Source organism: Lissotriton helveticus, chromosome 2_1 (assembly GCF_964261635.1).
Source record: "Lissotriton helveticus chromosome 2_1, aLisHel1.1, whole genome shotgun sequence".
NCBI lineage: Eukaryota > Metazoa > Chordata > Amphibia > Caudata > Salamandridae > Lissotriton > Lissotriton helveticus.
The window spans coordinates 603,090,684-603,106,466 of NC_136059.1; the positions used below are offsets into that span (position 1 = coordinate 603,090,684).

At 46.1% G+C, this 15,783-nt stretch overlaps 1 protein-coding gene across 2 annotated transcripts in view; it reads left to right on the forward strand.

Annotated features, from left to right (window-relative positions):
- Positions 1-15,783, forward strand: part of ZFYVE16 (zinc finger FYVE-type containing 16) — a 589,878-nt gene that overhangs the window by 97,586 nt on the left and 476,509 nt on the right. For both annotated transcript variants that reach the window (XM_078675307.1, XM_078675306.1), the window contains exon 3: positions 26-2,244. In XM_078675307.1, coding sequence (XP_078531433.1) covers positions 26-2,244 — 2,219 coding nt within the window. The remainder of the gene's footprint in view (positions 1-25; positions 2,245-15,783) is intronic.

Consider the following 15,783-nt stretch of genomic DNA (forward strand, 5'->3'; position numbering starts at 1 on the left):
ATTTGTGCCAATTCTTGTTTTCTAGATGAACTGGAAAGCTACAGAGCAGTTGTCAGTGCACCAGAGGTAAACCACCATTCCTTTTCTTCTGAGCTATTATACTTTCAACCAGAAATCAGTGCACCTAAATTGCAACATGGAATTGGCACCTCTTCTTTGGAGCCTCTATTCACATTAGAGCCAACTTCAACCAGTAAAGCAAGTTTGGAAGAATTGAACACCACGCAAAATGAGAAAAACATCACTGGACCAGATCTGCTATCAATGGTAGATACCAGCATTTCCGATGAAATCCAGTCATCAAGCCTTGGGAGAGGAGGTGAACCTCTGTGTGATCTCATCAGTGACACAGGGAACCTAATCCACTCAACTGTAAATCCTGATAGTGGGCAACAACGCACTGAGGATTTCTCCTCTGGTAATGACTATTTAACTTCTTTGGATTACTTGCCCAGCTCTCTCGAGACAAAGCTTGCAGGGCCTATATCACAAAGTCAGCTTCCCATGACAGCTGGAGAGATAGGCTTACTAGATTTTAAGTCTTGTGGGTCATGTTTGGAGGAAAATGACACACTATTAAAAGAGGAGAAGGATGTTAATAATTTGAGTTCCGCTCCGGGAAACTTTCCCATGTCAAACTCCAGTGATAATGACCTTACCGCAAATTTGCATGGTGACTCTATGAAAGCTGCTGTCCACCTAATACCAGACGAATGCATAGAAAGTACAGATTCACTAACTGTTAATAATGATAAAGGTGTTAGCTTGAAAATTGTTTTGTCGGGTGAGCATAAGAGTTCAGATGGATTAAAGCCTGCCTCGTGCCTCACATCTGAAAATGTGTCAGTTTTTTATAAAAAAGAGGAAGCTGGTATAAGACGGGAGCATGATCAGGTAGTGGAAAAACAATTAAGTGTCTCTGAAATAAAGGACAACAAAGCACAATTAATGGAGGTCTATTCAGCTCCAAGAACATCCCCAGGGGAAGTACATAGCTCCCTTTCTTGTCTTCCGATAGCAGTCTCATTGTGTGGTTCCTTAGTGACCTCAGAAGATTCTGACTCTCTTGTACCTCCTGAAGAAGATGCTCATGTCATTCATGATGCAGCATCTGTACATGAAGGAACAGCTAGCAGTCTTTCCTCTGACTGCCTTTCCAATGTTTTAACTGGACCTTGCAATGAACAGGCAGAGGAGGTAGAAGAAAAAGCGGAGAATATAAACAATGTCAATCAGACTGTTACAAAACAGGAAGAAGATACTCACTTAGACAAAACTGTTGATTCTGAAACAATTGACATGGTTCCCTTGCCTCATCTGGAAGCCATTGCTGCTCTTTCAAGTACTCCAGAAGCTGAAAAGGTTCCACCCAGGGATGTCGTCCGTCAGTTAAATGTAGACAATTGTAAAGCAGTTTCATCACCTATAACTGATGGTGAGAGCCAGAGTTCAACATCTGACCCAAGTGACATGCTAATGTCTGGCCAGGATGATATGCTGATGTGTGATATATTAATCAGCGATGCAGAGCTAGATGCATTTCTAAAAGAGCAAAGTAGTTCGGTTTATAACACTAATCCATTCCAAGATGGTTTTCCAGTGCTTGATGCTGATCTCTCAGAATTTTTATACATTGAGGACTCCATAGGTGTGGAACGAAATACTGAACAAGCACCTAAAGTGACAGCAGATGGTACTGTTGAATATCCTGATCGAGCTGTAGGATTATGTGATGCTGAAATGGAAGCACCAAGCTTGTCAGAGCCACCTGGCAAAGACAAAGATGTTTATCATGAAACCTTAAACCAGACCACTGATGTAGTCCTCCCTGATGAGAACAAATGGAGGAGCCATGGAGGTGCCAGACCGAAACAGTTGCTTGACCTTTCTCCACAATTGGCATCTGATGGGAAACTTAGTATGCCAATCCCACCTGGTAGTGTGACAGCTGGGGCTGAAAAGCAGCTAGTGAACTATGGAGAATCTTTGAATGTACCTGTTGACATTGACACAAGTTCTGATATCAGCGCTAACTTCAATTCTTCTGGGATCGAAACTAGCGTAGAAGCAGAGGAGACTGTTAGTACTGTCAACAATGAACACTGTCCTACGGGTGGAGATCTGAATTCCCTAGGACAAAAACAACCTTCGTGGGTTCCTGATTCAGAAGCACCAAACTGCATGAACTGCCAAGTCAAATTCACTTTCACAAAGAGAAGACATCATTGTCGAGCCTGTGGGAAAGTAAGTAAAAACAAAATCTGATACGTGTCAACGGAGGTTGAATGGGATCATAATCCTGGTTACTTAAGGTGCATAGTTATTTTGTGCTTTTCCCAGTGGATTGGTTGTTTACGATTGGACGCCAGACTGGCAGATGCACTGCAAAGAGAGCCGCACTATGTCCAGTAAAAATAATCACACCTATTGAGCTACACATATAGACTTGTTGTTTGGCTGAAGGGATTTTTTTAAATATTTGTTTTTCCTTTAATGATTTAAAGAAAACAATCTAAATATTATTGGTAGATCTGGAGAACAGCCGCAACATAGGAAATTGCCAGGCTCAAGTCTAAACACCTGTGTTTTCCCTGATCTAACCTTGTTATGAACATCTCCTCTGCAATAGGGTGCATGTCTGGAGTGTTATAAAATTACAGAAGCAGAGCTTTTTCTGGAGTTCATGCTTTTTGATGCTGTAGGTAGATAAACAATCTTTAAAGTAGGCTGTGCAGAATGCAGTTTTTTTGGTAATGAAATGTTCGAGGCATGTATGGCTGTGGATACACATGCTGTGCATACTCCTGCCATCTAGTGCTGGGCCCATATGTGTGCAAGTTGATTTTCTTCAAAGAAGTCTTTTGAGTCACAAGATACTGTGATTCCTCTTGCTGGTAATACGCATGGACATCAATTCCATTGTTAGATTTTCTTTCCACTATTGGGATGTGTGCTTCCATGCTCCGGTTTAACACCGTTGGGGTGCTCTGTTCTGTTTACACGGGTTTCTTACCTCCGTCGGTATTGTTTTGATTGCGTTTCTCTTTTCCTTTTTTCTTAGGTCGACTATTCCTGCTATGACCGGGCAGTTTTTTTGTCGCTCTAGGCACCATGTGGGCCTTAGCCCTTCAGAGCCTCTTTCCATCTTCCGATGGCATCCCCCCACCATATCCTCATGGTGATAGAATAGATGCCATTTCGCTACTGTCCTTGCTTCCACACGAAATATCCCCAGACCACTCGCCATCAGGTTTGTAATTTGTGACTGTCTTCTGAGCATAACAAGGTTGCTTGCAACACCTGCCGCTCCTTCTGTTCTAAGAAATCCCTCTGCAACCGCAAGGCCCAAAGTCTTGAGATGTCACGTAGGAGAGGTGACTACACCACGGATATTGAGGGAGAACACCATCCACAGTCCTCAGCCACAGATGAGGCTTTCCTCCCCACCCCTACCCCCCCTCCCCCCCGACAGCTCCGGCTTCGAACTGGAGATCCAGGATCTTCCACAAGTGCATCCAGCTGCGAGTACAGTACTCCACCCCTGACACAGATCCCAAGCTGAGTAACCCTTTTCAAAGGGTCGTCCAGCCACCCTGGAGCACCAGAGACGACTCCCGGGCTGCCACTGCTTTCAGCCCATGGTCGTCACTGACCATAAACTTTGGACGCAACGCCCAGCCCCAGCCGAAGAAGCCAACTAGCCTGACTGCTTCTGCACCGCCAACGCCTGCCTCGGAGCCAACAACTTCGGCGTTGGAGCCGAGATCCTTGGTGCCGACCAGCTCATAACCATCAAGCCCATTCTCCATAGCGATAGGCTGCTCAACTGTCCAAACGGCAGTTGTCCTTCGAGGAAGCCTTGGACATGCCACCTTCACCCAAGCAGCGCAAGTAAGTGGACAGGGCTATAAGCCCTTTGCCGTCACTCTTCCACCACATCCTGCTCCACATCACCCACCCACTTCTCCAGGAGAACCTGTTCCCTATACATCTCATGGGTCACCTCATTCAGGTTTGGGGAGACAAGGGGCAAAGAATACCTTTGATACTCCTCTGGAGTAGGATCCCTGGGACTTCTATGATGCTGGCTCACCAGGGTACACACATCCAAACCTGTACCCTGCCCGTTCCTCCCCTCCTGACGATTCCATGTCCAGCCATGAACATATTGGTAGGGCTGCATCCTTCCACAAGGTGGATCTCCACACTGAGCCTTTAAAGGAGGACTTGCTATTCGAGACCCTGTCCTCCTCCTATTGCACCCCACAGTAACTTCCCATGATTAAAGGCATGCTCAGTCACATCCCGGGCATCTTTAACAACCCTGCCTGCGCCAGACTCATTGAATCTAGGATGGACAAAAAATACAAAACTTCCCCTACTGATCCTCTGTACATTCGTGGCCAGCTTCCACCCACCTCTATAGTAGTTACCACCACCCATAAGAGGGATAGCTCTCAGACTACTAGTGATGCCCCTCCACCAGACAAATAGAGTAAACAAATAGATGCTGCAGGTGTAAGAGGGTAGCTGCGCAATCAGCCAACCATTGGCAAATTGCCAATTCCATTTGGTACCTCTCTAGGTATGACCTTACCCATTGGATTAGAATGGAGGAGTTCCCCCAACATCTCCCAGGGGAGCACAGAAAAAGTTGCTATAAGGTCGACTCTGAAGGAAAGCAGATCGCCAACAATACCTTGTGCTGTGCACTAGATGCCGCGGACACTGATCGAAGGGTGGGGGTCAACTCCTGTGTCCTTCTGCATAGGCATGCCTAGCTCCTTACATCTCCAGCTTCAAGCCAGAAGTCCAGCAAAACTTGCTCAACCTGCCTTTCAATGGCCAACATCTGTTTGGACCGCTGGTTGACCAGATGTTGGAGAAAAAAATATACGGAGACGACTAAAGCGATGGATGTCCTTTAAACACCTACCCCTCTCGGCTCCTTTCGCCAGATGCTCTACCGTGTAGGCTCAAAGACCCCCTCCTTTGAGGCCTCCACCTTGTACCAACAGCCACACGCCCAACAGTGCTCTCCCAGAGGCTATTTTAGGGTCCTGTAGAGGCAACAACTCAAAAGGCAGGGGTAAAGGTGGGTACTTCAGAGAAGCTGCCACCACCACTAAGCTCTGAATTACTTCCCCTCCCTGATTATATGACATCTGTTGGGGAGCGTTTTCAAAGGTACTTTACTGCATGACAGAGCATCACCTCTGACCACTGGGTGTTGGATATTATCCAACATGATTGTCTGCAGCTAACTTCCACGCCTGCCTCTATTCTACCTTGCAAACACAAACCCTCCCCAGAACATCAAAGGATACTCTGGTAAGAGGTCCAAACACTCCTTCTGAAAGGGGCCATGGAACCCATCCCTTACCATCACCAGGGCACAAAAGTATGTTCTTTGTACATTTTCAGTCTCAAAAAGATGGTTCTTTTCAACCCATTCGAGACCTCAGGACCCTAAACAAATACATTCTTTCAGAGCACTTCCACATGGTTACTCTACTGGATGTTATTATACTGCTACAACATGGCGATTTTATGGCCGCTTTCGAATTGACCAATCCACCGGCACTTCGGTGATATATCAGGTTTGAAATCAGCAGAATGCATTGGCAGTTCAAGGGGCTCCCCTCTGGGGTCACCGCTGAACCAAGGGTGTTCACCAAGTGCCTTGCGGTTGTGGCTGCTCATCTGCACAGACCGGACATTCATATGTTCTCCTATCTGGAATACTGGCTCGTCAAGAGGGCCACCCGCCAAAAGTGTCACGAGCGAACTCTGCTCACAATAAAGCATCTTCACCAACCAGGTTAGGGTTTACTATCAACTACAGAATCCTTCCTCCAACCCCTCCAGAGATAGCCCTATCTGGGGTAATCCTCAACTCAGAAGTTAGCATGGCTTATCCAAATGCTGTCAGGATAAATTCCTTCTAGGCACTAATCCTGATTTGATCCTCATGCGTATTATCAGCAAGAGGGAGTCACTCATGACTCAAAATATTTATTTGAAGAAAAACAACTTGTACACATCTGGGACCAATACTAGATGGCAGGAGTATGCACAGCATGTGCACAGCATGTGAATCTGCAGCACTACATGCCACAAACAGATGCTTACTGGGTAAATAACAACCTCTTTTCACAAGAGGGTACATTATAAAAAAAACAGCTGTCAAGCCGTAACCGCTCCTAAATTCTTCTTTTTAAAACACTGTTAGACTTGTACCATCTCAAGTTTGATGAAATAAATCATAAATAAATGTTAGTTGGTTTATACTCTGTGTTACCAAAAAAGGCAGGAGAGATGAAGAAAGGACAAAAATGCAAACGCACAGTTTTCTAACACCTGCAAGGATAGTGTTCCTCTTTGCTATTCACTTCCTCCTCTAACATTTCAAGCTCTAGAAGGTCTAAGCTCAAAGATAACGGTTAGCTACCCCACCAAACCTCACCTAATGAGTGACTCTAGAATGACTGCTGCCACTGCCCTGGGTTTGATCGTAGAAGAAAGTGTTTTGCCTCATAGACTAGCATGAAGCGTTACTTTTTCCCATTGTGGTCCACCTTTAAACTCCACTGGTATCCGGGAGTTTAATTTTTTTCATTTTTTTATTTTTTATTATCACTAATAGGCTCAATTTCTCATCAATGTCTCCTTCATTATGATGGCATTTCCCGCCCTATATCGCAGTTCTCAGATCTGTTGATGTCAGAAAGTTAATCACTGTGCCTCCTACCAAATCACTTAATTTTGAACAGCTTGTGGGGACCCAGTATACTTATTGCAGGCACTATATTTCCCTCAAGTCTTTTGAACCACACACAGATGTTAGAAAGCCCTATTCAACCCCCAGCATTTCTCCAGCCAGGACCGTAGGAGGGATCCTAGGTTTTCACAGATAAGCTCCAGGTCTTGCATTTTCTAGTGTAGCCAATTTTGCAACCATTCTTAGCAAGTTCTATAGCACCATTTTGAAACTCCTCGCTTTTCCTAAGACCTCACCCACACCTGTGTGAGCCGCCACTGCTGCTACCTGTATAAGCATTACAGAAAAACTGATGTTCACCTTAACCGAGTGCGCACTCTGGTCAGTAGATAGTGCCTTTGATTAGTTTCTCCAGTTATGTAGGAGTCTACTAGAGGGTCCTCTGAAACCATATGGCTCTGTGTGAGCAGTATCTGAAGGTTTAAAGAAAACGTCACCTCCTGTATTTAGTTTCTTTCCCGCCATGTCTGTATTTTCTGTGTGTCTTTTAAGGCCACAGCCTCTACAGCAACTAGCGGGGCATAAGTGGTATCCATGGCAAATGAGATTCATTGGGATTGCACCAAGTTGAGTCTCTTACCTCATGTTTAGAGAGCTTTGCTGGCTTTTTGAGGACCAAATAGTTTTCCCACCAGACAGAACTCTCCTCCCTAGTTCAAATTCTCATTCAAGCACATTTTACTATTCACCTTTCAATTAATTTGTAATCCCGGATGTATTAGTCTGTTATAAGAATCATTATCTCCTCAGTCTGTCATAGGAAATAGATTTTTTGGTTTGCCTATAACTTTTCACAGATCTTCATAACTTTTGACAAATTTTCACAAAACTTTCCAAAAAAAGTCTCATCCACCTCGGCTCCTTCCTGGAAAGTTTTGGGGAGATCTGTCCAGCAGGGGCCAAGAAAAAGGGGTCCCAAAGCGGATTTTTCTCATGCAATTTTCCATAGGAAGATTAAACACAGTTGAAAGCACTGAACAGAATTGCACCAAATGTGGCATCCAGCTAGATATTGGTCCAGAAAGTATGCTTTTTGTACGTAAATCTGAAATTAAGGCTCAGAAATTATGGAACTATCTTTTCTGAGCCTACAGATCTAAAGATAAGAACTCATGATCTGGTTGAATGCCACAACATCAACAGATATGTGGGGCAGACATTTTAGGAGTTTGGGGAGCCCAGTCCCCTGTCCTAGAAAAAGAATATCAAAAACATATGCGGGGCAGAGTGGAGATACCCAGCCTGGTGGGTGACGTTTCCAGAGGGATCGAGGGAGGGGGGGGTTGTTAACATTTACTTTTGTAGTAGTGGTTAAACAAAATAAGGATAGGCTCCTGTCCTTTAAAAAAAAAAAATAGGTCCCCTGAGGTAGGAGGGGAATGGGTGGATTGGTGAATTGTTCATTTTTGCTCAGTTAGGGCATGCTTCTAGATCCTCTCCGAGCTTTACACCGGGCCCCGAAGAGAGCAGTGTCTCTGGAAGCTCCTCCCCTGGGACATTGAAGTTCCGTGCCCGGGAGAGTGCGGGCAGGGAATACACATTGAATTCTGTGCCCGCTCTCTTCTGGTCAGGGAACACACATTTTCTCCTGCTGGCCAGGAGTAGAAAAATAAATTATTACCACCCTGGTGGGAGCAAAGGAATAAATCCGGCTCCCACCACACCCAGGATGGTTGCTGACTGGGGAGCCTGCAGGGTCCGTGTGAGGACCCAACTAAAAATAAAAAAAGTGGGTACTGTGGGTGGGCATCTGGGCACCCACGTTAAAAGTCAAATGTCTGGCTACCTCCTGCCAGCACCCACAATGGGTGCTGGCTGGGGAGCTGCCAGGGTCTGCATGGGACTTGGGGATCTGCCTGAGGCCCCACGGTTAATATAAAGTGTGAATGTCCCTGTCGGTACCAGGATACCCCCAAAAATATTATAATAATAAATAATAACAATAAAAGGTAGGAGTGCTCTTTAATTATTCACTGCTCTGTGCACCGAGCGTCCCATAATCGCCTATTAGGGCTTTGTAGAAATTTGATCATGCTGAACGTTCCACAAGAAGAGGCAGGAGCACCACTGAGCATTTTTTTAATGTTGTGGAGGGATGCAGGGAGCGCAGCAGTTTCTGAGAATTTTCTTTTTTCAATCATAGCAAGTCTCCTGAGTCACTGAATCCATGACCCCAGGATATCTTACCAATTTTTATTTAAAGGACTCCAAGCAGGAGCTGGATGTTCTTCCGCTGGAGTGTAGGGACATCCTGTGGTTGGCGTTATGGCTACACTTTGTAGCCTAAAACATGTTGAAGAAAAAAAAAAAGACTTAAAGACGTTACCTTTTTTATGCTTTGTTGAAAATATTTTATAACAATCACTATTAAATAGGTTGCTTTGTCAAATACGATGTGCTGACCCCTCAATAAAGCCAGTAGGCTAGCTCCATTTACAAAAAATATGTTGATGTCGGACTCTTTGACAAAGGTAGTGGGGTTGCCTTACTTAAAATGACACCCTTATATATTGTTACATGACCTAGTTAGACGTGCATGCGTAGGGTGCTGGGTGCAGGCCTAGCTACTGGCCAGGCCCTCTGCCCAACCCCACATGCCATACGCTGCGCCCAACCCAACACCATGCACAGCAATGGACAACTTACTTTACATTTTAAAAGCATAGACATTTACTGAAAAACGAAGGTTAAAGTGGCCTCAGGGTGTCAAAGACAGGAGACTGAACCCTTAGAAATCCGGTAATCTTCCGTGCACAACTGTTCACTGAAATGGCTGCCCCCACAGGTTAACAGGTAGTTATGTAGGTCAACCTCTACCTCATTTGTACCCTTTTTTGGGGTCTCCCATTGACAGGAGACTCCATGCTCCCCCCCACCTTCCTGCTGACACTGAAAAATACCAAGGCTTCCCAAGACCAGTCTTGGATCTGAATTGTGAAACTCAGAAATGCGTTCTGCAACTTTAGTATAAAAATGGGACTGAAGCTTCCAGACACTGTCAACTTGTCTTTTCATGAATCTATGCATGTCCACACCAATGGTCACCGAGAAACTTTCTGTGCTGTAGGGTTGACATATTTACAGCCAACTGTCCTTGCTGTGTTCAGGGACAGAAGTGTGAAGAATTCGACCAGCCTGCCAGGAGAGGCTGCCTTGGCTCTGTTTTGAAAGGGACCTGACTTACTGCTCAGGAGTGGCAAATTAGGTGCTCTGCAGGTGCTCTGCCTGCAGAAGAAGCTGCACGAAAGTGCTGAGGTGGGGCGAACTGAAACAGTTTGCTGCTCCACTTTGCCAAGGTGTGGACCTGGAAGTCCACACCTTGCTTCAGCATGAGTTAAGGCCAAAAAACGAGCACCTGGTAAAAATGTCCTGCAAACCCAATGGTTCCTAAAGGTTTCCAATTTTTCAGAGTCTTAATTGCTGTCTGTACTACCTCTTCTGTTACTTTTGATGCAATATGATACTGGGTAGGACATATTGTGCATGCCAAGCAGGCAAATGTATCTCCACTGTGTAAAGGGAGGCACAATAGCTCTGATATTCTAGTAGTTTGTCCACTGCAAAATTTGAGTGTCCCTCTGAGCCATCATGGTCTCCTTAATGCAATGTTTCTCCCTGTTACCCCATTGTAGGGGGCACTAGAGCGGAACCCACCTTGTTTGTGGGCACACTGGAATACCTCAACACATGGCGTAGTGTGAGCTCTGATCTATTTGAGTAGACGTTCTTCAGTTGACCTCTAACCGATGTCAGTTTACAAAGGAGCATTGGTGAAGGTTTTGCCACAATAGTAGGAAAAGCAAACACAAAAGGGCAGCTAGGATTAACTTGGCAGAGGAGACTGTCATGGTGAGATCCAAAGATTTTGTTAGACTTCTCAGCCACCTAATAGTGACATGCTTCATCATCAGCGCCTATCCACACCCTAGAATGATGGGCAGGGCCATAAGTGTCACTACCTGTCTAAGCAGTCCGCCCATGCAAAACAATTAGGCCTGCAGCTCACACCTTGAGTAAGGATCCTTTACTTCAAGAACTCACAATATTCTGTTGGTTCAGTGTTCACGCGCATCTGGCGTTAGGCACCCTCCTGTAGTCACACATTTGTCAATGTCGGGTGCCTGCCGTTCTGAACCTGAAGCTTCCTGCCACAGATCACCACGGAATAGCTGGAAAAATACATTGACCCACTCTCAGCTTACTCAACTGGGGGCGCAGGCGTTGCTTATTAAAATGCAGCTATTTGTCATATTGTGATATGTGGGAAAAACAAGGAAAGCGTTTATCTTCCATGTGGAGCTCCAACCACTTGTCTCTCAAACAATTTCCCAACTGACTTCCCTTTATTTTTTTGCAAAAGGCTCCTGTGTAATAGTTACCCCTTCCACTGGACCTGTCCTTTTGCCAACCCTTGACCACATTAAAATCTACAGCTCTGGAAATATCTTCCACTGCTACTTCTCCCTAAGTTGACAGAAAGTATTCCTGGCAGTATTTGCTGAATAAATCATTGCTATGGTCACCTGTTTTCCAGCCAAGTAATCCCATAGAGTCAAGAATCTCTCCTGCTTGTCCGATTTACTATTGTCACTTGTTATCTTAACTTTTATGTTGGCCCTAGCATCATGCTGATCTTAGTGTGTGCACAGAGTCCTAGACCTGTCCTTCACTATGTGAGGTCCTGTATTTGTCCTCTGACCTGGAGGGTGAACAAAGCATGCACTCCTTATGGGCTGAGAACACTGTGTCTGTCTTTGGTATAGCACATAAAGCTGTGGTGGTAGGATAACATGCTCTAAAAAGATCATTAGTGTGACCAGACCTTTTTATCTGTTTCAGCGGGAGTGAGGCCTACTGGTCTACTTGTATAAAGTCCTGCTATTATTTGTATGGCCAGAGCCTTGCCCTGGCATTCCAGGTGTATGTCAAGTGTGTGCAAATCTTTTTGTTCCCCATGCAATTCCAGTTTGAACCCAGCCATATGCAAATTAGTCTTGACCCTGCGCCCAATGCGAATAGTCTAGTCTAAACTGCCAGGCCATGTCCTCCCTGGACTGAAAACAAACATCCTAGGACTGGTTTTGGCGTTTCACCCCTCATCAGCCAGGATAGCTTTACTCCAGTGGCATGGAGTGCACGGGACCCACATTGGGGCATACCAGTCCCACTCGGGGTGACAAATGTAAAAAGAACAATTGATGGACAGAATGCAGAACAATGTCATACCTTCGCCCCAGTACAGAGATCTGGGCCTAAATCCATCATTCTTTTGCTCCCCATGCCATTCCAGTTTTAACACAGCCATATGCAAATCAGTTTTGACCCTGCGCCTAATGGGAACAGTCCAGCCCGAACTATCAGGCGATGATGAATTCAACCCAGATCTTCGACTCTGTGTGAGTGTCTGGAAAGTTTCAGCGCTCCGTCCATCATCTCTTTGTGTTTGCTTTGTTTTGCCCTAAGTTGGCAGGGTATACCCAGGCGAGGGCCCCTTACTCACTTTGCCACTGGATTCAAGTGACCCTGGCTGATGAGGGGTGTTAGCCCGAAACCGGTCCCAGGATGGTGGTTTCCGGTTGAGGGAAGACCTGGCTTGGCAGTTCGGGCTGGACTGCTTCCATGAGGCACAGAGTCAAGACTGATTTGCATATAGCGGAGTCTGAACTGAGGTGGCAAAGTGAGCTAAAGAATAATGATGGATTCAACCCAGATCTGTGACTGTGGGTGAGTGTCTGAAAAGTTTCAGCGCTCCGTCTATCATCTCTTTGTGTTTGCTTTGACTAAAACTGCTGGCAGGTCCCGATTACAGGCCGTGATTGCCTGGGGCGACTGGCTAGGGCTAGGGTTGGGACACGTCGTCTGTCCTGTGGCACATCCCCTTGCCACCATCACTGGGGCCTAGTTGGCAAACACCAGTACATAATAATTTTGACATGGCCTCTGAGGTTACATGATGTGACATCCATTTCCATATTGTGGGGGCAAGACCGTCTTGTAGTAAGAGGGCATCATGCCATGGAGGTTTAGCTTACACACTTGGAGTACACTGGGAGATGATTGAGATGTGGGCCTTTAAATCATAGCCACCTGGGAGTGCATACCTGCCGCGATCTGCAAAGTGGATCGACTGCAGACGCACTTCAAGCGGTGGGCCTGGTCGGTTACTGGCACTAAATGACCCAGACTAGTGGGTAGCCCCCACACCCTCCACTGGGCACACTGGGTCGAGTACATCGAGGGCCCATCAACTCCTGAGAAGTGGAGGCCCACAGTAATCACACCAGCTTCTGGCTGCATCAAACTCTGTGAGTTCTAGTTGACATTGGTGGGAGCTGGTTAAGAGCCTTGAGTGTAGAGCTGAAGATGCTCAAAAATAGGGCCAGGAGAAAGATCATTCGGATAATAGGCCTGCCCGATCGCATAGAAGGCCCCAATGGGAATATGATCAGCTTGCTGGAGAACTGGCTCCGTGATGAAGTGGCACAGGAGAGACTCTCCCAATTCTAAGCACTTGAACATGCACACAGTTTCCCGGCGCAACATTCACTATCCACTACCGGGGCACCCCCTGCCCATTCTGCCCCTCCCCCCCCAACCCACCCCACCCCCCAGATTGATAGTGACAAAACTCTTACACTATAGAGACCGAGACCACATCCTTGGTCAGACCCCGATGAAAGGAGACATCAAGGTGGAAAATCAAAAGGTAATTATCTGCCCGGACTTCACTAGGGATGTCCAGAAACAACAAGTCTATTTCATAGAGGCCAAAAAGCACCTCAGAAATCTGGGTTTACCTAAGCTATTTCCGGCTAGACAATGAGTGACTCGTGGGGATGAGGAGCACTTTTTTTACCTTTCTCACACCACTCTGGAAATGGATTGATCGCTTCTCTTAGACAGGAGAATGCTCAAATACTCGAGGACACCTCGGATCCCCCCCAACCCCCCCCCCCCCAAGGGAAACTGAGGAGGGAAATAGGCGGTATCCCATCTTGATCCCAGGCACTGTACGAACAGTGGGGGGTGGTGGCGGCCATCAGCAGAGCTGGCTCCAATCCCCCTTTGGTGATTGGAGAGGATGCACCAAAAGACACTGACTCTGACCATGTATCACTCTCCACACACAGCTCAGCGATGTCGCTGCCTTGCTCATCAGCCGAAAATCATTTAATTGTGCTAATGTTATTGTTATGGAACATGTGCCTGCAAACTGCTCCTGCCTTATTGTTACCTGTTCAAAGGGCCAATTGTGGGCTTAGATACCTCTTCAGACTGTGGTGTGATGTGAAGCCGGTAGGCGTTGTAGCTGGCACCCTAACCTATAACTTTAGCAGTTGGAATGTCGGGTCTGAATAGCATAGCCAAAAGGTATAAGGTACATACATATTTAAGGATGAGGGGGCCACATATAGCTCTTTCACTGGAGACTCACCTCACTGCCAGTGAGAGGGATGCAATACAAAAAATATGGCGGGGACAGTTGAATGCAACTTCACGTTCCTCTTTCGCTAGAGGGTTCCTATTGTGGATCTGCCTTAGTGTACCATTCTAAAAGACGAACAAAGCGATTGACCTTGAGGGGAGATACGTAATAGTTACAGGTCGCCTCGCGGGCCAGGACTTGACCATTTTAGTGATGTATGCTCCTAGCATAGACCAAGGGGGATTTTTTTGCTGACCTATCTTGAATCTCGACCACCTATATAACACAGAACATACTGCTGGACGGGGACTTCAACTGTTTCGCATTTCCAAATCTCAACAGATTCCACTCACTACTGGTAGACTTCCTGGTCCACCAATGGCACTGACCTTATCGACCTGGCAACAGGGATGGGGGTTAGTGGTTTCCTGGAGGAGACTTCACTCTGGGGATTATTCCTTCTATTTAGCGGTGCCCGGCCGCCTCAATGCTTTCTTGTGCTCCCAGGGGTCCATTGAGTGGTACGGAACTTTGAGTATCTAGGTTGGATGTTCTTAAGCTACAAAGTGGTGTTGATGTCCCTATATTAGCATAGAGAACAGCTGTGAATACCAGATTGGTGCCTACATGTGGGGGCTCTAGAGGACTCTGTATTTTTACAAACCATCGGTAACACCATACGTAATTATTTTGCAGATAATGAGGCCTCAACCACTTTACCATTGGTCGAGTGGGATACGTTTTAAGACATTCATTAGGGGAGATGTATAGAAGATATAGTGGGAGTGCGACGCATACTAGGAGAGGTTGAAGCTCATGATAGAGCGTTGGGAGACTGGCCAGGCCTGGGAACCCTTGCCTAAAGCTACAGCTCTTGAAGGCTAAGGAGCAGCTGGAGGCACACTATGAAAATCTCAGTTATTTCGATTATCGCGAGTACATAGTATGCGATCACGAAAGGCCTCCTAGGATTTCTAAATGTAGCCCTGTCTTCGCCAAAGAAATTATGGCATAACGTAAAATCAAACATGTCTAAATTAAACCTCAAATTGCAGAACACTGATTGCATCGCTCATTACTGATCCACTGGAAATGCACGGAGTCACCCATTGGCTTTGTTTTTTGATAATCAAGTTTATTGGATTTTTTAGACAACAACAATACATTGGTAGCATTTCAGGCACATTATTTAAATACACTACAAGCGATAAAGGGTGACAGAGACTCGTAAGGCACTGATAGTTTGAATGCAGCACATGTTTACAAATATTCATGTACCTGACCCACCAAACCCCACAAACGGGCAGTAAGTTGAACCATTTGCCCCATATTTTACCAAAAGTTTGGGGCATCCTCTGGCTTTGAAGAGGGGCTCCTCTTGGGCTCCACACCAGTCCACTCACCGTCTCCATTTCCTCATATTAGGTGGCTTGGGACCGGAGTGCTGTGATATCGCGCTTTGCCACTGCCATTGCCGTTCCCAGGAAGCGCTTATCGGCCCGGGATCCAACGAGGCCGTCAAACACCCCCAGGAGCAGGCGCAACGGATCGTGGGGGACCTCCCATCCTAGGGTTT